The following is a 27,713-nucleotide window of genomic DNA, read 5'->3' as shown; positions in this document are numbered from 1 at the left end:
CACAACCAGTAATATTAGTTGAGTTACACCATATTAAAATAAACATGTTAAGGGATATGTCAGACATTTTTGAACACATTTAAAAAAAAAAAAAAACTAGAAGTTGTGGTCTTGCCAATCTAATGGATTTAATATTTTTGAAGTCAAAAAAACAGAACAAGCATGCAGAGTATTCTAAGCACAGACAGACAGATGTCTTCCACAGAAAGGCAGACTTGCCTTGTGGGATCCACCACTCTTTCCTGTGTCAATCACTAAAGCATTTATGGTCACCCCCTAGGGTTGATCTACACAGAAAAATACTCATTTGAGGGTTTCATCAGGTGTTGGGATAGGGACCTATGTCAACAGATAACCGATATAAAGTCATTGAAAAAAAAAAGAAATAAAATACTAGGGATGCACCGATATATCGGCCGAAAATTGCACTTTTGGCTAAATGCCAAAAGTGCAATTTTTTTGCTGATACATCGGTGCATGCCTGCTTTCTTTCAAAAGAAGTGTGACAGGCGGCCGAGCGCTGCGGGAGGAGAGCGCTGTGAGCGGCCGGTGTCTCTCCTCCCACACTGCTCAGCCTCCTGTCACAGTCCGGCAGAGCGGTGTGGGGGCGGAGACAGCACGCGCCGTCACAGGAGGCTGACCTCTATGCCCGGACCGCCTGCTCAGCCTCCTGTTACATAGTTACCTAGTATTTGGGGTTGAAAAAAGACATACGTCCATCAAGTCCAACCCATATAGGTCCACGCATCATCTCATTCTTAGGGATAGTGGTATCCCTGGATATTATGGTCCCTCAAGAAATTGTCCAAAAGTTTCTTGAACAAAGTGAGTTCCAGACCTTAACCGCTCTTACTGTAAAGAACCCTCTTCGACCATTGTGCTGGAATTTTTTCTACACCAACTTTAGGTGGTGGCCTCTAGTCTTTGTAATTGAGTTAATCTCAAACAGTTTAAATGTTTTCAATTTTTTAATATTTTTATAAAAATGACAGCGGTCAGGAAGGAGATTGGTACAAACACTCAGCGATCAGTGTTTGTACATAACATGGAGGACATAGTATGGTTAATATATCCTCAATTATGAATGAAAGGGAAGTGATCTACATCGCCTCCTGTTCATTCATGATTGTGGTAAAAAAAAAAAAAAAGAAGAGACCAGGAGATGTCAGGGACAGCTTGGTCTCCATGTTGAGGGCACGCGACCAAGCTTCCAGCACAAACACCTGCCACATAAAAGGGTTCGAATGGAAACAAAATGCACTGTTACTGTACCTATCAAGTGTAGCCAACTACAAATCGAAAAAAAGTTTACTCTTAAAGTGACATTAAAGGCAGTTTGCCACCCAATGCTGCTGTAAGGACTTACCTTATGTGATGCCTCTCGATCCAAACCGCCTCTTCCTTCCACAGTCCCTCAAGCGCTGGTGCCGGTCTCTGATCCACTACAGACTCCTCGGGTCCCATGGTGTCTGTCCAACGTGCACGCTCCCGGCTGCGTCTAACTAGCTTAAGCGTTGCCCTCCTCGACGATATGGAGTGCACACGCACCTGCCCACACTTCCTTCTTCACAGCGTTTGACAGTCGGGACTTCTGCTGCCGGGAGCGAGTGGTGCCGACACAAATAAGTTTGTTCTTGTCCAAATTTTTCTCTTTTTTTTTTTTAAATGTTGGGGCATACATCTACTGCTTACCAACAGTAGATATATGCAAAAAAAACTCCACCAGACTTTAATTCTACTTTAAATCAATTAACCATCTGTGATCCTAACCAGTCCTAATTAACTCCTTTATCTCCCTGCTTTCTTTAGCTATTTTCTTTCTCCAAAAAAATTTAAAAAATGGTTTACATTGATCATACAAATATTAGTTTACTTATTTTTTTGGAAGTGCAAGCACTAATTATCCGCAAAGTTGAAGAAAATAAACCGTATGTATTTATACATAATGTCAACACATCCAGGAGATCCTGGCTTCAGCATCGGCTTTACATTTTCTCTGAACTTCTATTTCTTGCCTCAGCAGGCTAACAAATGTTAACTTCCTTGATGATCCTAATAAGAAAGTGTTCTGGCACTACCTCAAAAAGAATGTAATCACAGGCATGTCACGGGGTGGGAGGGGGGGTTCCCTTTGAGCCCCATACTCCCCAACTTTCTGCAGATTAAATATTTAAAAACCTTGCTCTAGTCTGTGGTGTGGACCCAGACTTGCCACCTGATGCTTAGGCTACCATCTGCTCTTGCCTGGCATCCCTTGTCTCACAATAGATACTGTATATGTAAAGCCAAAAAGTCTGGGTTTCTGCAGGCCATTTTTAAAGCATTACACTTAAATTGGGAGCTTTGTTCACGTGTCTGTGCAAGTTGGAATAGCAGTTACACCCCTTTGCCAATCCTTTACTTAAAGGATTTAAGAACGTAGGCAATATAGAAATTTGGACATTTTCTCTCTTTCTCTCAGCTGTACCAATATATTCAGAAGGCTTGCATGACAATCAATTACATTTCATAAGCTAAATAGCCTGAGTAGATTTACAGACTTAAACTGATACACAGGCATAGTAGAGTACAACTACATAGCACTAAGCAAAGTCTACATAAGTGATGAGACAATATGGCTGCCCACAAATATATTTTTTTTAAATGTTTTTACAGTATTAACTCACACCAATAGGTTTGTTTTCATCAAGATCACATTTGCACATATAACAATGTTAAGGTCCAGTTGAAAAGAAGGTACAGTTCTGTCTGCATCATAAAAGTAGCATGAGCACAACCAGTAATATTAGTTGAGTTACACCATATTAAAATAAACATGTTAAGGGATATGTCAGACATTTTTGAACACATTTAAAAAAAAAAAAAAACTAGAAGTTGTGGTCTTGCCAATCTAATGGATTTAATATTTTTGAAGTCAAAAAAACAGAACAAGCATGCAGAGTATTCTAAGCACAGACAGACAGATGTCTTCCACAGAAAGGCAGACTTGCCTTGTGGGATCCACCACTCTTTCCTGTGTCAATCACTAAAGCATTTATGGTCACCCCCTAGGGTTGATCTACACAGAAAAATACTCATTTGAGGGTTTCATCAGGTGTTGGGATAGGGACCTATGTCAACAGATAACCGATATAAAGTCATTGAAAAAAAAAAGAAATAAAATACTAGGGATGCACCGATATATCGGCCGAAAATTGCACTTTTGGCTAAATGCCAAAAGTGCAATTTTTTTGCTGATACATCGGTGCATGCCTGCTTTCTTTCAAAAGAAGTGTGACAGGCGGCCGAGCGCTGCGGGAGGAGAGCGCTGTGAGCGGCCGGTGTCTCTCCTCCCACACTGCTCAGCCTCCTGTCACAGTCCGGCAGAGCGGTGTGGGGGCGGAGACAGCACGCGCCGTCACAGGAGGCTGACCTCTATGCCCGGACCGCCTGCTCAGCCTCCTGTTACATAGTTACCTAGTATTTGGGGATGAAAAAAGACATACGTCCATCAAGTCCAACCCATATAGGTACACGCATCATCTCATTCTTAGGGATAGTGGTATCCCTGGATATTATGGTCCCTCAAGAAATTGTCCAAAAGTTTCTTGAACAAAGTGAGTTCCAGACCTTAACCGCTCTTACTGTAAAGAACCCTCTTCGACCATTGTGCTGGAATTTTTTCTACACCAACTTTAGGTGGTGGCCTCTAGTCTTTGTAATTGAGTTAATCTCAAACAGTTTAAATGTTTTCAATTTTTTAATATTTTTATAAAAATGACAGCGGTCAGGAAGGAGATTGGTACAAACACTCAGCGATCAGTGTTTGTACATAACATGGAGGACATAGTATGGTTAATATATCCTCAATTATGAATGAAAGGGAAGTGATCTACATCGCCTCCTGTTCATTCATGATTGTGGTTATAGTAAACATACTATGTTCTCCAAGTTATCAATGAACAGGAACCTTCAGTATAGAGGAGTCCTGTTCACTGATAACAGAGGCTGCAGAAAAAGAGATTGAGGACTGAGTGGAGCTGAAGCGGCCGGGACGAAAGAAAGTGAGCACAGAGAGCTAGCTCCGGCTCTGGATGGGACACTACCGCCGCGGCAATCACTCGCTCGGTTCTCTCTTCTCCTTCTCGGGCTCGGCCGCTCTGTAGCTGCAGCAGGCAAGAAAGAGAAGAGAAAACAGAAGCGAGTGTTTGCCGCGGCGGTAGTATTCCATCCCTAGTCCCGCCGGCGAGGCACCATTGCTGACATTCCACTCGCCAATTGCGAGGGGGCGAATGGAAATTTTGAGGGAGGAATGAATGTGTGTGTGTGTGTGTGTATATATATATATATATATAGAAAACATTTAAATAAAACATTTTCGGTTTCAGCCTGACAATTTTTTTTATTTCGGTTTCGTTTTTTTCTATAAAATACTTATGAGAACCTAGAAATCAACTTACCTTTTGGTGTCATAATCAATGAGTACATAATTTTCCATGGCCAATTTAAGGTCTGGGATCTCCTCACAGACCCATCTGAAAAGAAACAGAGATAATGACATGTAAATAACTAGATTCTGCATAAACATTCATTTTAAGACAGCAAGCGACTGAAAATATATTAGTAAAATGACAATTGAATTGGTGCCGACACTGTCCTTCCTTCTGGAGGGGGGCTACTTTTGTGGACCATGGTCCTGTGTGTGTTGTAAAGCAGTCACTGCTCCAAGCTCGCTCCCATGATGGACTACAATCTCAGGTTTAGTTTGCCAATTTGTATTGAGATTGTAGTCCATCACGGGAGTGAGCTTGGAGCATGAATTCAGAGATGATTTGAGGATCTACAGCTGAGTGACACACAAATAAGATACTTTTTTAAATAGTAGGGGTGTTCAGATACCAGTGCTGATACTTGGCATTTTCACGAGAACTACTAGGGTTGCAGCTGGGACCTGGCTCTTGCAATCCACCACTGTCCTGAAATGGAGCTCTGTATGCTCCTTAAAAATGACAGCGGCCTCCTAACGTTTGAACTTTTCTCTAGTCTTGGAGCTGGAAAATTATCTGTACTTATACTGAGTATAGTACTAGGTATCTGAACATCCCTAGTTAATAGGGTACTTCAATGCATTTTTAAGATGTAACACCCGAGTTATGTTACTTAACCACTTGAAGTCCGCAGTGTTAAACCCCCTTCCCATCCAGGCCATTTTTCATTATTCTGCACTGCGGTACTTTGACTGACATTTATTCCATCGTGCAACGCTGTACTGAAATGAATTTTATACCATTTTTTGGGGACAGATAGAGCTTTCTTTTGGTGGTATTTAATCACCACTGGGGGTTTTATTTTTTACTATATTAAAAGGAAAAATTACAGAAAATAATTTAAAAAAAAAACAGTTTCCCCCATATTAAATTATAAAACGTTTATGATTACCCAATTTTTTGGTAAAATATAAGAGTCGGGGTGGCGTCGGGTAAAAAAAAAAAAACACCAAACATGTCATGCGCGCGAAAAACCTCAAAAAATAGGATTTTTGTACTCACCATAAAATAATTTTCTCTCCGTTCATTGAAGGACACAGGGCAACAGATCGTAGATCCTGTAAGGTAGGGTATATCGCCACCTGCAGGAGTAGGACGCTAGGCACATAACAAAAAACAGACAGACAGCCTAGGAGCGGCCCCTGCTGGTGGCCCAACCCCCCACCTGCTGACAAGTCTCCAGTTAGTAACAAGCAGTTAGGAGTGCACACCCAGAGAAAGAGGGCGGGACCTGTGTCCTTCAATGAACGGAGAGAAAAAGGATTTTACAGTGAGTACAAAAATCCTATTTTCTCTCCCGTTCATTGAAGGACACAGGGCAACAGATCATAGATCCTGTAAGGTAGGGACGTCACCAAGCAGTAACCCAATGAGGGATGGACCAAACAACAACAAACTACCCACGAACCACTCAAAGGGCCGTCTGCAAAATCTTGCGCCCCAAACCAGCATCCGCAGATGCCAAAACTTGACAAAGGTGTGAACCGAAGACCAACTAGCAGCCTTGCAAACCTGGGAAACAGAAGCACCATGGCGAAAAGCCCAGGATGCGCCAACAGCCCTAGTAGAATGGGCAGTGACAGGGAAAGGGGGCTCACGCACCTTAACGGCGTACGCCTGAACAACAACAGCACGAATCCATCGTGAAACCGTAGCTGCCGACGCGGCCTTGCCCTTACGAGGGCCCCCCGTGAGGACGAACAAGGAATCAGTCTCACGGAAAGAAGCAGTAGCTTCCAAATAAACCCGAAGAGCGCGCACCACATCCAGGCAATGCAGCGCCCTTTCCTTCCTGTGAACCGGCTTTGGGCAAAACAATGTCCTCATTCAAATGAAAAGCCGACACGACCTTAGGCAGGAAGGCCGGCCGAGGGCGGAGAACAGCCTTGTCCTTATGAAGAACCAGAAACGGTAACTTGCAGGACAAGGCAGCCAATTCAGAAACCCGCCGAACCGAAGCGATGGCCACCAAAAAGGCCACCTTTCGCAACAAGGACAAAAGCGGAATCTCCCGAATAGGCTCAAAGGGAGATTTCTGCAGCACCAACAGCACCAGATTCAGATCCCATGGTGCCCGGGCGAGCAGACAGGAGGAGCAATACGCGTAACCCCCACGTACGAACCAAAGCATTAAACGCCAAAGAGCACAGTCAGGGCCGAGATCTGACCCTTCACCGTGCTTAAGGCCAACCGTGCAAAAGGCAAGAAGTTTGCTGATGGAAAACAAGCGGAGACCAGGCCCCAGCCTCACACCAGGCAAAATAGGCCCTTCACGTACGATGGCAAATCCTCCTAGAGACTGGCTTGCAGGCTCAAAGCATCGCAGAGATCACCGCATCGGACAACCCTCTGTTCCCTCAGGACCTGGCTCTCAACAGCCACGCCGTCAAAGCCAGCGATTGTAAAGGATGGAACACGGGCCCCTGGGACAGAAGATCCTGACGCAGAGGCAGCTGCAAGGGGGCGTCCATCAGTAGTCGAACCACGTCCGCGTACCACGCCCTCCAAGGCCAATCCGGAGCCACGAGGACGTCCTCGGCCGTGATCCGACGTAGCAGCCGAGGCAACAGGTAAAGTGGAGGGAAGGCATAAATCAGACCGTAATGCTCACAAGGAGCCACCAGGGCATCCATCGCCTCCGCCCAGGGCATCCATCGCCTCCGCCCAGGGATCCAGAGCCCGGGCCACAAACCTCTCCACCTTCCGGTTGAGACGAGACGCCAGAAGGTCCACATCCGGCGTCCCCCAGCGAAGGCACAGCTGATGAGACGTCCGGGTGCAGGGACCATTCCCCTGGGTCCACCGACTGGCGACTGAGGTAGTCGGCCTGCCAATTGTCCACCCCCGGGATGTAAACTGCCGACAGCGCAAGGACCCGACCTTCCGCCCAAGATAGGATCTTGGATATCTCCCGACTTGCGGACACGCTTTTTGTGCCGCCCTGATGATTGATGTATGCCACCGCGGTGGCGTTGTCGGAGTGAACCCGAACTGACAGACACTGAAGCAGGACCGACCAGTGAAGGGACAGGCGAATCGCCCGAAGTTCCAACACATTTATCGGCAGACGGGACTCGTATCGCAGCCACCACCGCAACGAGGCCCTCGCCTCCCGAATCTCCCTGTCCAGAGACAAGGGCGACTTGTCCCACTGAACCAGAATGTCCCTCTGGAGGGTCCTAGTGTAATGTTGAGCAAAGGGCACTGCCTCGAAGGAGGCCACCATGAGACCCAGGACCTGCATGCAGAAACGAACGGACGACCAGCGGCAAGTCCGCAACAGGCGCATGTGGGAGCGAAGCTTCCGGAGTTTTTCCGGAGGAAGGAAAACCCTGGCCGCGACCGTGTCCAGAACCAGGCCCAGGTACTCCAGGCGTGGGGAAGGCACCAGGCAAGACTTCTGGACATTCAGGACCCATCCGAACTCCTCCAGAATCGGGGCCAGCACCTTGGTGAACACACGCGGGGCCGACGCAAGGACGAAGGGCAGCGCCACAAATTGGAAACGAAGAAAAAAAATAGGCACATGAAGGTAGGCATCCTTGATGTCGATTGAGGCCAACAGGTCCCCCGGACAAAGGCACTTCCCCATCGACCGAATCGATTCCATGCGTAAACGAGGGACCCGCACAAAGGTGTTTAGGCGTTTGAGGTCCAGGATGAGCCGAACCCCTTCCTTCTTTGGCACAGTGAACAGATTGGAGTAAAAACCCCGGAAGCGTTCAGAGGACGGAACCGGTACCACAACCCTCTGGGCCAGGAGATCCGCCACCTTGCGATGAAGAGCCGCTAGGCGAGAAGGGGAAAGACGCATGTTGGACGGGAAAAATCTGTGACCCGGTCGAGACAGTAATTCGATCTTGTAACCCGGGGTCACTTGCTCCCGAACCCAGGTGTCGGAGATGTGAGCCAGCCAGAAGTCCGCAAAGAGCCGAAGGCAACCCCTTACCCTGGAACCCAGGGTCGACCCGAGACCTTCATGTGGACGGGGTCTTGTCGGTGGGCTTGGCAGACTTCGGCTGCCAGGGACGCTTGTTAGACTGGGAGGAAGTGGCTCTGGGGAACTTACCGCCCTTCTCGGAGGGGGCCGAAAAAGCAGCTCGTGAGCGGAAAAGGCCCCGGCCTCCGCTCCTTCTTGCGCACCTGAGGTAAGAAGGTGCTCTTAACCCCCCGTCAGATCCTTAATGATTTCATCCAAAGTAGCGCCAAACAGGCGGTCACCAGTAAAGAGGAGCTCCGTCAGAGCTTTTTTGGAAGCCTGGTCAGCCGACCAGCACTTCAGCCACAACAAACGGCGAAGTGTGACCACCGCCATTGACACCCGCGACACACACAAGGAGGGCCGCATCCAGAGCCGAATTGCAGACATACTTAAGGCCCTGCACCAGCTGCTCCGCCAAATCCACGTAGGAGGGGGAAACATTCTCCTCCGCAAGACCCTGATTAAGCATCTTCGCCCATTCAGTCAAGGTTTGCGAAACCAGGGCAGACGCCAGGACTGGGCGCATCAGTGCGCCCGACACGGAAACCAAGGTGCGCGAAATCGCCTAAGCCTTCCGATCGGTGGGGTCCTTAAAGGGCGGCGAATCCACCACCGGAAAAAGAGTGGCCTTGTTCAAGCGGGAGACCGGGGGGTCCACCACAGGCGGGGTGGCCCACTTGGACAAGAAAGCCTCCTCGAACGGATATCGAACCGAAAATAGTTTCAGAAACGCAAAGGACTTGGACGGGCGTTTCCACTCCTTATAAATGAACGCGGCAAAAAATGGGATGTAGGGAAACACCTTTGCGGAACGCTTGCTCTTATGCGTTCCAAACTGTACAAGGTAGAAGTACCGGGAGACTCCTCAATCGGAAGCGTCTCACGGACGGCGCGCACAAGCGCCCAAACCAGTTCAGGTTCCTTAACCATGAGCGTCGACGCAGACTCATCCTCACTGCCCGAGTCCGGCGCCGAGGAGTCGCCCTTCTCCTCCCCAGATAACGCCGGGGACGGCAAAGACAGAACACGTTTTTTAGGGGGTCTCTGCGTGAGGGCGCGTACAATGCGCGACACAAACCCATTCATAGTGGAGAAAAACTCCATGGACAACCCCTCGCCCCCCCAGGGACCCGGAGGGAGCACAGAGGCGACTGGAAGAGGAGCGCAGGCGTACAGGCCGCGCAGAGAGGTGATCCAGAGAGGTCCGCAGAGCGCAGCCCACATCCCTCACAAGGCAGCCCGGGAGTATCGCCCTTACGATACATAGCTCCCTTGCACCAAGAAACCTGCCCACCAGAGATCGTCACAGGCAACAGGGAGACCCCCGCAGTTACTCACGACCACCGGCTGTGTAAATGCGTCCAGCACCAGCAGCGTCCGACCCAGCAAGGGAGAACTGTCCCCTGTGTGGGAGAGGGAGGGAGCAGGAAGGTTTCATCCAGGGACCCAGCGCAGCCTCTTACCTGTATCTGTCCTGCAGGAAAAAAATGCCGTCTGGAGACGGCAACCCGCAGATAGGAGTCTGCCATCCGTCCGTTTTTTCTCAACGTGCGGACGGCAACTGGTTGAAGAGGAACTTCACCCTCATCTTTAAAATAACAAAAAGGCACCTTTAGAAATGTTTAGTAATGATAATCTACAAACACTTCTAGATAATTGTCGGCCTTTTATTCTTTGTATACCTTATTTCTCTTTTCTTCCCCAGTCATCTGACAGTGACCTTTTTTTTTTTTTTTTTTTACTAAGGGCAGATTAATCTCCCTTCACTTCCTGGAACTCTGGCACATGTGACTAGGACACGTGACTATGCACATGATCTCAGAGAAGGAAAAATGGCTTTCCCTGAGATCTTGAGAGATTACAGATGAGTAGCTCATTTTTAGAGTAGCCAAAATGTCTTGTTTAACCTTTTCATGCCCAGCAGTCACTGAAGCCTAGATGCCCAGGCCAAATTTCGCACCATGATACAAATGCATCATGCACCAACCTGCCATCTTCAGAATGCATTGTCATCTGCAGGCGGGATTTTTTTCCCCTTTACCAAGTCTCCAGCCTGCATGTAATCACTGTCATAGCTGGTAAAGTACTCAATGAACGGGAACCACTCCTGGCTCCTGATCATTAGTAGAGACCGGCATTGTCAGTGACAGCTGGGTATGACAACTAGCAGCCAAGCACCATATGACCTGCTAGCTTTCAAAGTATGACCATAAATTCATGTTCCATAGCACTATATCCTTTGCTGAGCGAATGTCCATCTACAGATTGTGGGAGGGAAGCAGTTAGTAAAAAGACAGAATTCACCAACTTTGCATTGTTGAGAATGTTTGCTATAATCATAGTTGTTTCCTATTCATTGTTGAATCATATAAGTATGTAACCATTATCAATACATGTTATCTAAGGTATTAAGCCTATACCACGCTACTATGACGCCTTTTCATATGTAGCCGACTAGAAATTTCGATTATTGCATGCACTAAAAAAAAATCAAAAACATAATTCCACTTCCCAACCTAGCAAAGTATACTTTAATTTTTATTATTAAATACTTTACAAACTCAAGCACTTACCTAATTGTTTCAATAATTTCATGTGCAGCATCATGGTGCTTATCCTGCAAAGACAAATAAATATTTGTTAGTGTAATCCATTCATTAGTGGCGCTCCAATTTTGAGAATAAATAAAACTCAGATATGAAGCCACAGGTCAGTGGTTCTCAATTTGTGTAACCTAAGGACCCACATTTGTTCTTGTTTATTAAGACGCGACCCGGGTCGCATCGCGGTACCACGCATTCCGGTGCGGGTGATCGAACTGTGGGAGGTGCGTTTGGGATGCTATTTAAATGCAACGCACCTCCCACAGCAGGTGTGATTGCGATTGACGCACTGTACTAGTGTGAATGGGCCCCGACAGCCACATACAACCACAGACAGTCTCACACACACACACATATACACACACACACTCCAAAAGAAAATATTTACGAGAACTGGAGTGGATCCTCAGGCTGGGGTCCAGTGTGTTCATCTGTGCCGGAGCGCTATTCATATGTGCATTGCTTGTACAGCTCCCTTGCACACCCTGTAGAAGTGCCGAGCCAGAATGTGGCATCACTCCGGTCCAGGCATCTCTATAGGACATGCGAGGGACACGCAAGCAATGCACATATATAAATCAAGCAGCCTCGCGGCCATAGCCCCATCCCACCCCAACTTAAGCTGACACTAGGCACCGGGCAGCATATTTTGAATGCTGCTTGGTGCGAGAAATTACTGTTGCGCTAGGAAGAAGCTAAGGAGCCTCTTACCTAAAAAAAAAAGTGTAAGGCACGCAGCAACCCATTGAACACGGGGTCGCGACCCACTTTTGGGTAACGACCCACCAGTTGAGAACCAAGGCTTTAGGTACACTCTAAGGTAAGCCTGATAAACGGCTGAATAAATAAAATGAGTTAATAAATGCAGAAGCTGATCTCCCCTGTAGCCTCCTTATTGGACTGTGCCTTCTAACAAATAGGAAAGCAGAAGGGGCAGGTCCAAACAATACAATAAACATTCTGATATCTCATACATTGTTTCAACATGTGGTTTTCACTGAAGGAACATCTGCTTATACAAGGTTTACTAAAATGTGTTATATTGCTCTGTATATACAAGGAACAAAATAATGTATATTTTCACAAATTGGCCAATATGCACCCAACCACCCTTCACATCACCAAAACAAAGTTTTAAAAATGTATCCGGAGTTCAGTTAGACCCCGGGCTATAAACCGAATGTTTCCACAAACTCCAGGATGGCTCAAGGGTTCCACATATTACAAAATACTAAAAAACGCAGTCAAAACAGCTACTCTCACAAAACTATATGCCAACGGAGGTGGCCATTGTTTCCAATTTCTTTTTTTTCCAACAGCTACAGGAATCTAAAGAGACGGAAAAGGGAATTGTTTTTACATCTCCAGATCGGACACTAGGTTGAGTCTCTAACAAAGGAAACCTTCCCTGTTGACCCTAAATGATTTTGAATGTAGATGCCAGGAAAACTCCTCTCTCTACACATCACTTCTCCCTCAAAACTTTGTGACTGAACTTTCATATATGCAAGTCTGGAGGAATCATCTATAGGCCAGAACAATGGACAAAATCATGATCTTATATTGTGAAAAACTAAAGTAACAGTTCGTCCCTTTAAAGCAGGACTCCAGGCAAATCAAATCAACCCTTGCAGTCAGGCTACGGGCTAACCCTACCCCCCGCACTGCAAGGGTTTTAGTGCTCATTTTGTCTAGGGAGCCACACTCGCCCGAACCGCAATCCTGGCTAGCTCCTACACCACTCCTTCCAACAATGGTATGTCCCTCGGCATTCTCATGTCCTATACATTGCATAGAATGCGATGACTCAGGGGGCCTAAGAGCGCTGGAGCGTAGGGGTAGACAGGCTCCAAGGATCGGTCTAAGTGCCAGCCGGAACCGTGGCTTGGGTGGCTATAACTTTATATATTTTTTTTAGCTCCCTAGACAAAAATGCAAGGGTTAAAGTGTAATTAAACCTTCCGGTGTTTTTGCATATATCTACAATAGCAGTACATATATGCAAAAAGTGTATATATATAAAAAAAAAAAAACAACTCTTTAAAAAGAGGTCAATACTTACCCGTCTTCCCTGCGTGCTTCCGTCCAAAAATGTGAAAAAATTCTCAGGCGGCCACAAAGCATCTTGCGGCGGGCGAATGCGCAGTTCACATTTTCGTCCGGGAGATGAGGAGAGAAACAAGGTAAGTCTATGGACACGTGCACCCGCATGCAGACACCGTGGGACAGAGGAGTCAGCGCTGGATCGGAGACCCGCAGCAGCGCTGGAGGGACAGATGAAAACGACAGGAAAGATCTGATTAAGAAACATCATTTAAGGTAAGTGCTTACACTAGCATTGGGGGGAGCAAATTTTTTTTGACTTTGTCACTTTTACATTTGAATTGCCCGGAGTTCTGCTTTAAAATACTTACCAAATACTATGATAAGTCGGCCACCGCTAGAATCTCTCAATACCATCTGATTTCTCTTCAATACCATCTGATGCCAAATCCCCCAAACTTTATTTCAGATACAGTGAATGCCAATTTTTTCTCTTTAACAAATAAAACCGCACCCCTTATTTTACACACACACACACACACACACACACACACACACACACACACACCAACCCTTCCCCTATTTTCACTTCTCAATGCCTACCTTTGCTCACTGCCATCCAACCCACCCCTTTCTCGCTTCCTACCAAGCCATACTTCCATATACCTCCACACCCATGTACATACATACCCTTTAAGGCCAATTCTCTGGAGAATAACGTGACAAAGATCCTCATGACAGTTACACTATACCCTGCCCTATATATTGCTGGATTCACAAAAGTAGCCAAAATAGGACTACATAGAGATTTTACACAATTTTTCAGTCTAAAAATGTGGTCATTACATCTGAGGAAATCATAATCTAGTCGTCCTTACTGGAGTGCTTATTGTATATACTACCTGCTTTTTGAATTGTGCGTGGCTTATTTTCTCTTATATAAAAAAAATGCCCCATGCACCAATTACACCCTAATGTTAAAAAAGAACAGTATTTCCACAAACCTATACCACTGAATGAATGGGCAGGTGATGGGAGTCTCTTTAAATTGTCAGCCAATTGGGTGAATCACCATTTACAATAATAGAGTTGTGGTAACTGGGAAACTGCAAAATGGGGAACTATACAACAAACTTAAAGAGCAGCCTAAGTATCTAGAACGTCTGGTGTGTCACAAGCATGTGAAACACACACACTGCTTTCCCCTAGCTCATTTTAAATCCTTACTTTACGTTCTCTTGTGTGGCCACATACAGCATAGTGCAGTCTGTGTGGGAGCAGGCTGAAGTAAAGGCCACATATAGAGCTGATGGTAACAGAAAAGCTTGCAGGCATTTTGGCATCTTCAAGCTGCTTCCCACCTGCAGTGTAAAGTGCTCCCCACTTAGCAGGGGATTGAAGCTTGCAAACACTAGGGCATCCACAGAGCTGGCTACCACCCCTCCAACAAAAGTATTGCCAACCGTGGTGCTCCCAGCAAGGCTACTAAAATAAAAAACTGTGACTAGAATACATTTGCATGATTCATTATTTTGTGTTAATTAGCCCTGAGGAAGTTGGTCTATTTCTGAAACTCCTTTGAACCCACAAGAACTCTATATTGGCAGACTAGTTTTCTTAACTTACGTAATCCCTTTCCACATGGGCACTGCCCCTCTTGCTACAGTAGAGTGCTCCCGATTCTGTATGCAACTCATGAAAAGTGCTGCCCTTGTTGATTTCTCCTTCTGAAAATACTAGCTGCCTGACTAAGCTACACAACTAAGGGCTCCAACAGTTTTGTGCACGGACCTAAATACAAGTATATGGAACAAGAGTTCTGCCTCGAGTCTTTCTAATCTGCATGTTGGCTGCAGGTCAGCCAGAGACAGCTAGGCAACTGATACCCGAGAAGGAAATTGGCAATGGTCACAACCACAATTCTAACCTAAGGGCTTGTTCACAAGATGTCCGGATTGTGTCCTGACCAGAACCGTACGCTCCTGCACCCAAAATGCATCCCAATGTATCCCTATGTGTTTTATGGGCTACAGTTCTCACGTGCGCAGTCCGTTCGAGAAAATACTGCATGTCACATTTTGTCCGGTCCGGATACGGTCCCGGGAATGCACGAACGCGCCAAAAATGCACCGCACTGCAGCTAACATACTGACAGCCCCACTCCAAAAAAAATGGAACGCAGTAAAACGTGTCAAAAACGCACTGACTGCACGCATGGCACCACGTCTGCAGATCTGCTCCAGATCTGGACTAGAAAATGGTGTGAACAAGCCCTAAAAGTTCCTTTTTTTTTTTTACATACAAAATGCTTAATTTCCCAAAATAAAACAGATTAGAAGGGATATTCTTCAAAGACCATGTATGTGACCAAACAAATGTCCCTGGAAGTGAATTTTAAATTCAAACTTTATTTTAGTTTTGGATAATTGGAAACAGCTGGAAACCTTTGTTAGGTTTTTATGGCAGCCAGAATCCCTGCATGCGATTCAAACTTTTTGGTGAGCATTGTCATGGGAAAGAAAGTGAAGGGAAATGAAAAATGTTACAGCTATCAAAGAAGAGGCGAGAGGGAAATCTTCCAATGGAGACAACTCTTTTGTTAAATATCTAAATTCTAAATTGTTGACGGGCAAAAGTAGTTGGTTCTCAGGGGTATTCCACCTGCATTAGAGATCAGTTTCAGATGCTTACAACATCATTCACCGGATGCATTTGACCCCCCAGCTGGCAACCTCTTGACCAGCATTTGATCGCTGCCTAAACTGCATCAACCTGCTTCAAGCCACTTTTGCAATCCCATTTGTTGGGGAGAGAAGTTCTGACATGAACAAAAGGACATCAACACAGGCCCCAAGAGGGGAGTTGCCCCTTACTTTCTGTTGCGTCTTTAGCAGACCGTATAGGAAAATCTTTGCAATGGAACATAGACAGTGGGAAAAACAGGCAATTTTCTAGCAATAGCAACGGCTTTGTACCAACAGATTGAAGCTACCTACCACCAATAGTTTATTTACATGACAGGTTATTTTAAAAAGGAGAACTATGGGGTAAGTGTTTTTCCCCATAGTTCTCCTAAGGGTCACGAGAGGACATATACTAACCTTCTCCCGTGACCCAAAGCTCAAAATATCGCAGGCTACAGCTCACTATATACTGAGACCGCCGTAGCCAGGACGAATCCAGACATTACTGTCGAGATCCACCAAGCTGCGTGAGTGACATCGGGCTCTGCCTATCTAGAGGCAGAGCCAGCTGTACCCGCCCCTTTCCCCGTCCGTTCTGCCAGTCAGCACTGGAGGATCGGAGAGGGGGGGGGGGAGAATCCTTGCAGGGAGCGGTGAATGACAGTCATGGCTCTCTGGAGGGACATGATCGAGAAGTGAGCGAGCGACGATATGTGTTCGGTCAATTCCCCATCTATTGAGCCGACATGTGGCAGTTTCACACGAGCACATATAGACGATCGGCGGGCTATGGAGCCGCTAATCGCCTATATGTGAAACACCCGGTAACGGGTGTGTGCAATGGTCAGGTCTTTTCTGCCCGTGCGTGCCCGCGAGCAGAAAAAAAATGCCGTCTGGAGACGGAAACCTGCCAATGCTGCAGTGCCGTCCGTCCGTTTTTTACTACGGGCGGACGGCAAGGGGTTAAAGCTGGCTAAAATTGTTACAAAACAGCTAGAAAGGACCCTTGGGCTCTCTTTGTGGAAGCAGTGGTCTCTCTGCAGAGGTCAGACACCCCCCATGCCGAGTCAAACTTGAGCTTTGCATTCAACAAAGTGCATGCTTTCTGCTGATAGGAGGCTACTTGGAAGGGGGTGTTGAACTGCACACAGTCAGTTCTGCGATAAATGCACATTTTTAGTTTGTATTCTTTTAAAAACTCTGCAAGTACAGAAAAATATCTGCCGATTTGTCAGAAATCCAGTGTTCTCCCAACTTCCTGTATAAGCCGACAACACAGTGCCTTTGGCTGCACCAAAATCCCAACAGCATTGTCAGCCCTACCTGCTCTGCCTTTCCCCCAATTCGTTACCGCCCACACACTGCACATAGAAAAAGGGCACTTGGGAGATCTAGTTCCAGGATGCGTGCCTATATTTAAAATGCAAATGCGAAAATTTGACAAGCCTAGCAAGCATGTCACAGGGATTAAAGGTTGTTTCTTGCTACAAGATAAATCACTTCCTTACTCCATCTGTTTAGAATTTACAGCCTGGGTGAAAAGCTTTTGTGCTACCCTAGTTTATGCCTTTTATAAGTGAGTATTCTTGATGTTATTTAGCAAATTTTCTTTTTCAAAAGGTGTTTAGCTTTGAGCATGTAGAAAAAGGTCAGGACAAATCGCTCCTCCAATAAATGGCACGCGATAGATACATACAAATTAGACAAAATTAAAGAATTCATTACTGATCAGATCACGGCGTTTTATTTTACATTTTCATGTATTATTTATTTTACAGGTATTGAGAACAATATGGCCAAAAGTAGGTATACAGTACTGATAGGGTCATGTTTAGTCTCTGAGGTGCAATATCCCTAAAACCTGTCCCTGACACTGTGTAAGCTGGATACACAGTGAGTGAATTTTGGCAGATTTAGAAGGAATCAGTGTAACTTCGATCATAGGTGACCCTATTCACCCGACAGAAGTTGATCATTGCTGAAGGGACACATTGAATAGCACTGGCCAAACAGTGCTTGCAGCTAATCAGCTTTAGATGTTTCTTTGGTGAAGATCTTTGTGCATATTCCAGACTATTCTGAACTAGGGTTGAAACAAATAATCAATGTAATTCATGATAATCGATGAGAATCGTTGTCAATGATTATCTAAAATCGATTAGATTAGTTAAATCTGCCGATGCTCTGCTCCCCTGTTCCCCCTCCCCGCTGGTGCCAGCTGCAGCAGCACAGGGGATTGTCCCTTTCAATCCCCGCCTGTGTCGGCAGAGCCCCCAGGGACATAGACCACTGCACCCGGCAACAGCGGGGAGGAGAGACCAGCCGTGCCTCCATTCCCTAGCTCGTTCGCTGCCGCCCCCATGCCTTCTCTGTATTCCCCGGTTCATCCACTGACGTTCCCATGCCTTCCTTGTATTCCCCGGTTTGTCTGCTGCCGCCCCCGTGCCTTTTCTGTATTGCTCAGTTCGTCCACTGCCGCCCCCGTGCCTTTTCTGTATTGCTCAGTTCGTCCACTGCCGCCCCCGTGCCTTCTCTGTATTCCTCAGTTCGTCCACTGCCGCTCCCGTGCCTTCTCTGTATTACCCAGTTAGTCCACTGCCGCCCCCGTGCCTTCTTTATTCCTCCACTGCCGCCCCCGTGCCTTCTCTGTATTCCTCAGTTCGTCCAATGCCGCCCCCGTGCCTTCTCTGTATTACCCAGTTCTTCCGCTGCCGTCCTCCTGCCTCCTCTGAATTCTAAATTTTGCAATTTAAAATAGCCAATAGCAGACTGGCTATTGATCCAAGGCAATGCCTGCTGTGTTTACAGCTCTCATTCCCCAGTTAAAAGTGGAAGGACGACACTAGGGTCTAATAGACCCCTAATGCCACCTTAAAGAGAACCTGTCATCTCCATGTGCTATCACATGGGGGGCTTTTGAGCCTCCCCGTTTTCTCCTAAGAAAATAAAAGTTAAATAAAATTTGAAGTCTCTCAACCCCGCAAATATGTGCATACTAATGGGACACAAAAGTCGGCGCAACTACATTTCAAAAACGACGATTTGCACGTGAGCCAGAGTGAGAACAATAATTCTCGGGCTAATATTCATGGTCAACTCTAAACTGATGACCGGACATATAGATTTGTGTTTTTTGTCCAGGTTTAGTGTGTTATTTTGTTATTTTTAAAAAAGGGAAACGTTGTGGCCTAAAAAAATTCTGCTGCAGAATGTGCATTGCGGCGCCATTCATTTCAATGGCACCCCAAACACGCCTCCTGCCCACAATGCACGTAAACTTTAGGTTTTTAACACTCCATTTGTGTATTTCATTTTAAATAAAAGATAGTATCTTTTTTTTTTATCAGATTAATCGAAAAAAATAATCAGCCATCTAATCGATTATGAAAATAAGTTAGTTGCAGCCCTATCCTGAGAAGTTTGAAAGTGAAAGTAGTAGAGGGACAGACTGAGCTTCTTCTCATTATATACAATTAGGCCTGCAACCAACTAATCGATAAGGGGGAGGTGCGTTGCAGTGCCATTCATGTCAATGGCACCCCAAACGCATCTCCCACCAACAGTGTGATCACCTTTACTGGAACACAGGGTCCCATGATGCCGTGCGTTCCAGTGCAGTGTGATTGCAAAAAATTGTGCAAGCAGTCTTATTCCGAGGTAAACTTTATGTTTGTAACACTGCATTTGTGTATTTTATTTTAAATTAAGGATGGTATTTAATTATTTTTTTTATCCGATTACAGATTAGATTTTCCAGCAACATTCTGCTGATGTAACCTTCCCAGGATGCACCGCTTGGACACAATTCCATCATATGTGCAAAAGTGGATCAGGAAGTAGAAAACAAAATGCAAGTAAAATAAAAATATATGTTTGTTTAGCTAATGAACATAAGAGGGTTGAATATTGGCATGCAGAGCTGCAGACTGAGGTGATTTTTAGGGTACATTCACACCAGATGCAGTGCTTTCCGGTCCGATTCTGACGGTGCGATCAAAATAGTGCTTGCAGCATTTTGATTGCATTGCACCGGACTGGACCGCAAGCACAATGTGCCTTGCGATCCCATTGCGGCTGGAGGGCGTGGCTACGGTGCCATTCACTTCAATAGCCTGTCACGCCCCCTCCAGCCTCACAAAAAAGTGAGCCGGCCGCAATGCGATGCAGTGCGTTCCCGGCCAGAATCGGACCGGAGCGCACTGCATCTGGTATGAACGTACCCCTTAGTTAAAAGGGGTTAAAGGTCCACTTTAAGTTCTCATTTTCTCAGCTGCATTAGATCAACTGGAAAACATCCCCCATCTAAGCTGCAAAGTGTGGACAAGGAAATCAAGAATTTCTTGTTTAGCAAGTGCATGGCCGGGTTAAGCAAATGGACAATACATGATGAACAAAAAAAAAAAAAAAAAAAAAACATCTACTTCATTTATACACAGATACCATAATACAAATTGATTAAAGGGCATAACAAACTCAAACTTTGAAAATCTTGCTTGGTTCCCCATATATGGCTTGAAACATAGGGTCTATTTTAAGATGACATTATCCTCAGAGAGGAAATAAGAAGGATCTGCCAGGCAAGATGTTATGTTTGTGAAGTTCATACATACCTTTCTAAGGCCTAAACTATTATGTTGATTTTCTCTCATACTTCTGAGGGATTGAACATCTTTTTGGACATTACCCAATTTCTAAAAAACTGAAAATGATGCAAAAAAAATAATGATTGACAACAAGAGGTTAAATCACTTGGTAGATAGAGATTAAAATCACCCAAGCAGTTTAGCCCTGAGACAAGAATGTATAAACACCACTGTGAGCTCACACATAGCTTGAATAGCTGAACTGTGAGGCTCATCACTTGACGGGGAGAAAAGTTCACATCAGGGCAGAAAGCAAACACAAACGGATCCATGAATCAGAGCTATGTGCTTCGGGTTACGTAGTACACGCATATGTATTAAAAGGCTACAAGTGCTGTATATTTATCTGCACAACAATCTCAAAGCATTTATGGCAAACGCAAGCAAAAACAACAGCAGAATAACCAAACATGGCCAGGCCAGAGCTCTTTTCAAACTGTCCTAACTTTAGTCTTATACTCAATCGCCTCAAATTTAAACATATCTCCTACATGCTTTCCTAACATAAGACATTAACAAAAAAACAAATAAGCATTTGAACACTGGGGATAGTTTTTCCTTGCTTTCTTCTTTCGTTTTGCACCCACATGCTAACATGCTTTTTAAAAAAAACACTGGTTGGTTGCAACTTTTAATGTCACACAATAACCTTTATTATGAATAAAAAACATTTTCTTGGTAAAATCAGTTGCTTCTAGTAATTATACAAAATAATGTCAAGCCTCAAGGTTCCAGCCCCAAACAGTACATGTAGACGTTATCCATCGACAGCTGGGAGCTAAAGTAAAAATGCCGGTGCTGCTGCCCTAGTAAGGGCGGAAATAGCAAAGGGGTTAAAGCGACACTAAACTCAGTGAGTTAAAAACTTAATGAGGGGAATTAAATCAAAACTGGAGCAGACAAAATCTAGAGCAGCTGTGCATGGCAACCAATCAGCTTCTCTCTTTCATTGTCACATCTTAATTGAACAAACTGAGAAGCTGATTGGTTGCCATGCACAGCTGCTCCAGATTTGATAAATTCCCCACATTGTGTCTTATTTGTGCATCACTCGGCTGTAGATCCTGAAATCATCTCTAAATTCAGGCTGACACTGTCCTTCCTTCTGGGGGGTGGCTGCTTATGTTCCCCATTGTCCCTGTGTATGTTGTAAAGTAGCCACTGCTCCAAGCTTGCTCCTGTGATGGACTACAATCTCACATTACTAAATTGTATTAAGATTGTAATCCATCATGGGAGTGAGTTTGGAGAGGTGGCTACTTTACAACACACACAGGGACTATGGGAAACAAAAGCAGCCACCCTCCAGAAGGAAGGACGGCATTGGCATGAATTCAGAGATGATTTCAGGATCTAGAGCCGAGTAATACATAAATGATCCACAGTTTTGTTAATAGTAAGGGTACTTGAATGCATTTTTAAAGAGGAACTTTACCTTTTTCTTTTCTTAACAAACACGTTTACAAATGTTTAGTAATGACAATCTACAAACATATACTTCTAGATAATTCCCGGCGTTGTATTCTTTGCATACCTTCTCTTTTCTTTCCCAGTCTTCTGGCAGTGGACATGTTTGCTAAGGGCAGATTACTACCGTAGCTATCCATTTACTTCCTGGAACTCTGGCACATGTGACTAGGACATGTGACCATGCACATTATCTCAGGGGAGGAAAATGCCTTTCCCCAAGCTTTCCTGAGATTACAGATGAGATTTCCCAGCAATGATCTGCTGATGTAAACTTCCCAAGATGCAACGCTTTGGCACATTACATAATTTGTGCCAGAGGTGGACCAGGAAGTTGATGAATCCTATTGTAAGTAAAATGAAAAACCAAGTTTAACTAATGAATCTAAGAAGATTTTAAAATCAGCATGCTGATGTAATTTTTAGTGAAAGGGGGTAAATGTCCACTTTAAGGTTTAAAAGGAGAACTATGAGGTGAGTGATTTGCACTGAAAAAGAAGCCGTCACAGGTCAACTCTATTGATGGGAAAGTGAGCAGAAACATGCAGCCGATCTGCTCACTTCTCGAACATCTCCCTGCAGTGAGCCATGACTGTCAGTCACGGATCCCTGCAGGGATTCCCCAATCCTCCAGCGCTGAGTGGATGAATGAACGGGGGAAGGGGCGGGCACAACAGGCTCTGCCTCTAGATCGGCAGATCAAGCTGTCACTCACGCCGCTCTCAGTATATCACGAGCAATAGCCCGCTATATACTGAGCTTTGGGTAACGGGAGGAGGTTAATATAGTGTCCGCCCGTGACCCTAAAGTGAACTATGGGGGAAAAACACTTACCCCCATAGTTCTCTTAACTCCTGAGTTTAATGTCACTTTAAAGAGACACTGTCACCCTGCCCACGCAGGGCAATTATACTTGCAACAATTAAAAAAAACAGGAAGAAAAATAAGCAGACTTGAGTGTGTCAGTCAGCAGTCATACACTGATCAGACTGCTGTAGGTGACAGTGAAGTTCTCTATCAGTCACAGATGACTCACTGGGCGTTGCTAGTTTGACTCTGTCATACCTCCTACAAAAGCTGCAATTAACTACGAAAAGCTTAACCATTTCAATGCTTCACTGGATGCAAGTACTATGGTAGGATGATAAAGTATTTCTGTCCCAATCAGAGCACATCTCAGACTATCAAGCTTTGATTTTGTTTCCGTTAAACAGAACAGAAACAGATTTTCCACTCATTTAAATAGCCGATCTTAAAAATAAACTAGGTTTTGTGGAGATACAGATCTCAACTTATGCTTGTTTCTCTTCCAGGTAGCTCCTCTTATTCCACATTTCTAATACAACTTCAGTATGACAGCAACTGCTTAAAGGAGAACTATGGGGTCAGTGTTTTTCCCCATAGTTCTCCTTAGGGTAACGGGAGGACACAAACTAGCTTCCTCCCGTTACCCTAAGCTCAGTATATTGCGAGCTACAGCTCACGGTATACTGAGACGCCGCAGCCGGGGCGGATCCCGACGTAGATGACGGGATCCGCCCAGCTGCGTGAGTGACAGCTGGCTCTGCCTATCTAGAGGCAGAGCCAGCTGTACCCGCTCCCTCCCCCGTCCGTTCCGCCAGTCAGCGCTGGCAGATCGGAGCGGGGAGAGGGGAATCCAGCCCTCCCCCTGTCACAGCAGAGAGCCGTGACCGGATCGAGAGGCGAGCGAACCCGGTATGTGTTCGCTCACCTCCCGATCTACTGAGCCGACCTGTGACAGTCTCATTGTCACAGGTCAGCTAGAACTATGAGGTGAGTGAAAAGCACTCACCTCATAGTTCTCCTTTAAATAGATAGTCTACAAGTAACATTCATCAGGCTGCTCACATACATAAAATATTTAAAATGAACACTTCCTGACGCTATCCTTGTTATTCATTATGTATGTTGTCAGTAAAAGCCCTGCAGTTTTGTTCACCCTCTGACATGTTTAGGAGTGTCACAGGGCTTTTTGTAGTATGCCCTGTACTGGTCTTGATGTCCCAAGGTGATGGTCTGCACTCTGTGAAGCCTCTAACACCTGAAGCTGTGTGTTGGAGAACACCTGCACATTATCAATGACTACAGAGAGTCCCGATACTCGGCACAAGCAGAGAAGACGTAGCCTGTTCTCGGTTGCCACTCACAGAGCAATGGAGGCTTCACAGACAGCAGCCAGGCACCCTGGTGGGCCAGCAAGAGGAAGAAAGGGACCAGTACAGGTTGTCCAGAAGACTGAGAGGTTGAAAAAAACATCAATGTTATTGAAAAGAAAAAGCATAATGAACTGCTGCACAAGGGCAAAAACAAAACTGTAAAAGTTTTACAAGGTTATTCACAAAAGGGTGAAGAGTCTGGAGAAGGCAGGAGAAGTGAACAATCTAGGATAATATTGCTGAACTGGAAAGTGAGCTGAATTGGAGAATGTTTCCAAATCAGCTATGTTGTCCTAGATTGTTCACTTCTCCTGCCATCTCCAAACTCTTCACCCTTAAGTGAATATCCCTGGTTAATGTATATGAGCAGCCTGAAAATCATTTCTTGGTGATCATGTCTCTAAGCACCAGGTATCTGCTATACAATGTCAGTGGATTAACAAGTCATTCAGTTCTTCCACCTGCTCACAGAAAGTATCAGCTGCATGCTTCCAAGATGCACTGAATCCCTCTCTTTGTGAACAGACACACACCAATCTGTCATAACTTTAAGACCACCCGCCTTATATTGAGTGGGTCCCCCTTTTGCCACCAAAAAATACCCTGGCCCCTCAAGGCATGGAATCAACTAGACCTCTGAAGGTATGCTGTGATATCCGACACCAAGCTGTCAGTAGCAGATCCCTTAAAACCTGTAAGCTACCAGGTGAGGCCTTCATGGATCAGACTTGTTTGTCCAGCACATTCCACAGACGCTCGCTTGGATTGAGATCTGGGGAATTTGGAGGCCAAGTCAACACCTCAAACTCGTTGTAGTGTTCCTCAAACCTTTCTTGAACCAGGTTTACAGTGTGACAGGGTGCATTATCCTGAGGCCACCACAATCAGGGAATACCGTTTCCATGAAGGGGTGTACTTTGTCAGCAACAATGTTTAGGTAGGAGGTACGTGTCCAAGTAATGTCCACATTAATGGCAAAACCCAATGTGTCCCAGCAGAACGTTGACCAAAGCATCAGACTGCCTCCACCGGCTTGTCTTCTTCCCATAGTGCATCCTGGTGCCATCTCTTGCCCAGGTGAGCAACACACCCATCCATTCACATGATGTAAAAGAAAATGTGAATCAAACCCCGACAATTTCTTCCAATGCTCCATGGTCCAGTTCTAATGCTCGCATGCTCAATGTAGGCGCTTTTGGCGGTGGACACGGGCCAGCATGGGCACCCGGACCAGTCTGCGGCTATGCAGCTCCATACACAACAAACAGCGATGCACTGTGGGGGGAATTTATCAAAGCAATTGTGACAGTTTTAGCCTCTTAATTTTTTTATGTGCAAATCTGTTTAGCCGCACCTTTTAACATGTGCGCCCATTTTGACCAGATTGTGCACCATTTTCCCGATTGCGAGTGTTTTGCGAAAGTTCGCAACTGTTTAAATCTGCACTGGTCCTGCAGCTGTCTGAAACTGGATCATCACCTAACAAAACAATCACAACTTAAGAAGTCCCCGTGACCACAGTGCAATCCATAAGATGCTGGAAAGAGCAAGATTACTTAAAGGATTGGAGATGCAGTGCTGTGATTGAACATTTTCTCCATCACACTTAACTGATGTTTGCTCCTCACACAAAGGGTTTTCATTGTGACAATAACCTGAGCTAGAACCATAGCTTCTAGGACCTTAGTTCTCAACTGGTAGGTCGTGACCCAAAAGTGGGTCATGACCCTGTGTTCAGTGGGTTGCCGCATGCCTTCCACATTTCTAGGTGTGAGACTCCTCTGCCTTCCCCTAGGCCTTCCCCTAGGCAGCACTGTCCATTCTCGCGCCAAGCAGCTATTCAAAATATGTTGCCCGGTGCAGAGTGTTAGCTTGGGGTGGGATGGGGCTATGGCCGCGAGGGAGGTCCATCCATACGTCCATTGCTTACAGCTCCCTCGCTTGTCCAGTAGAGGTGCCTGGACCGGAGTGACATCACATTCTGGCTCCTGGCACCTCTAAAGGGTGCGCAAGAGAGCTGTACAAGCAATACACATATGGATTGCGCTCCGTCACAGCACAACAGCTGTTAAGCTTTTAAGAAGCGACAGTTAAGCTTTTTGCCTGGAGTTACAAATTTTCTTTCCTGGAGTCTATTTCATCTCATTTATGAACAACATTACACTAGCAACATAAATCTGGCGCAAATATATCCCATGTGACCATATGCAAGTTCAAACACTCGCAATTGTTAGGATAGGATTTCCCCGAGTGTTCAGACACCTGTATCAGAACCTGCATTAACTTCTCCATTTTTTTTTCTAAAACAAAAACAGACTAATGATTTCAAGGCAGGCTTTTTAATTATGAAGAACTGCAACTCATTCCATGATTATCCAGCAATGGAGAATGGCAACCAGCAATATAGGACTACAGATCCCATCAATCCATGATTAAACAGCAATTCGCCAGGGCTGCGTTCAGGTCTCGCCAGGGCTGCGCAAATGGCTGCAGGGCTGAATGGGTGGGATCCGGACTCGTGTTGGCCTCTAGGGCTTATACAGGCAGGTGTGGGGCTGTCCTGCGCCGGCAAGAAAATGCAATGGCTGGATCGACACTGTTGGAGAGCTGCCTAAGGTCCCCAGCAAGCACGAGAACTCAGGCAGCCAAACTAGTTTAAAAAAGGGCTAGTATCGGCCTACAGAATTTGGGCATTTTCATGAGTACAAGTACTTGTGATTATATATATATACACACAAAATTTATGGAGTCCTACAAGCAGTTAGCAAATAGTCCACAAGCGAATCCAGCTTTATTGTCAAACACCACATGTGAATTGACCTTATTTTCTTACTGTGTCAACAGTAAAGAAAAAGTGCTTATTCTTGTAATGGCTCAGTCACAACATTTTCTGGTATGCACACTCCTAGAACAGTAGTGGCACCTTAAAATTTTTTTTTATTTTCTACACCCAGCCAAAATATCAGTTTTAGATGAATATAACCACACACAAAACCGCACATAATGTCTATGAGAAAATATCATGCCTGCTCTGACTTCCTGCGTCAATATGAACATTGGTTTGCTTGTCTAAAAAGGCGTAATCTTCTGAATGATGCATGACGTTTCATTGCACAACTGACTTTTGTCTTTAGGAAAAGGGCTGTCAAGAGTCTTTGCAGCAGTGGTTACTAATGTGGGTTGTAAACATGTTTCTATAGTTTTACAGAACAATGGTTAAAAGAGGAAATTAACCCCTTCATGACTGAGGCCCTTTTTTCCATTTTTGCACCCATGTTATATTCCACATTTTAGGCCTGAAAATGACGTAAAACCCCCCAACATTATATATTTTCTGAATGCCAAGACCCTATAGAATAAAATGGTGGTAGTTGAAAATTTTTATGTTGCGCAATATTAGCGCAACTCCTTATTAAACCCCAAAATTTAGTGACAAATTTAATTAAATGCCCCAAAACACAACAAATTACCCATTTTTTTAATGAAATATAAAAGATGAGGTTACAACGAGTAAAACGATACCCAACATGCCCATTTTACAGATTGCGTGCGACCGTGAAACGGCGAAAAACTGCAGTACCCCAAAAA

General features: G+C 45.3%; 1 protein-coding gene across 1 annotated transcript in view; it reads right to left on the bottom strand.

The window, feature by feature from the left end:
* LOC108801355 (histone-lysine N-methyltransferase, H3 lysine-79 specific-like) overlaps window positions 1-27,713 on the bottom strand; it is a gene marked incomplete at its 3' end in the record, with an annotated part of 132,045 nt that overhangs the window by 89,489 nt on the left and 14,843 nt on the right. Inside the window, exons 2-3 of the mRNA XM_018573282.1 lie at window positions 11,082-11,125; window positions 4,437-4,514 (exon numbers count right to left, since the gene is read on the bottom strand). Of these exons, the coding sequence (XP_018428784.1) occupies window positions 4,437-4,514; window positions 11,082-11,125 (122 nt within the window). The remainder of the gene's footprint in view (window positions 1-4,436; window positions 4,515-11,081; window positions 11,126-27,713) is intronic.

This window comes from Nanorana parkeri, unplaced genomic scaffold (genome assembly GCF_000935625.1).
Source record: "Nanorana parkeri isolate BGI_ZX_2015 unplaced genomic scaffold, ASM93562v1 scaffold2314, whole genome shotgun sequence".
NCBI classification, from domain to species: Eukaryota; Metazoa; Chordata; class Amphibia; order Anura; family Dicroglossidae; genus Nanorana; species Nanorana parkeri.
Note: the sequence above shows the minus strand (reverse complement) of the source record. Positions and strands in the feature narration are given on the sequence as shown.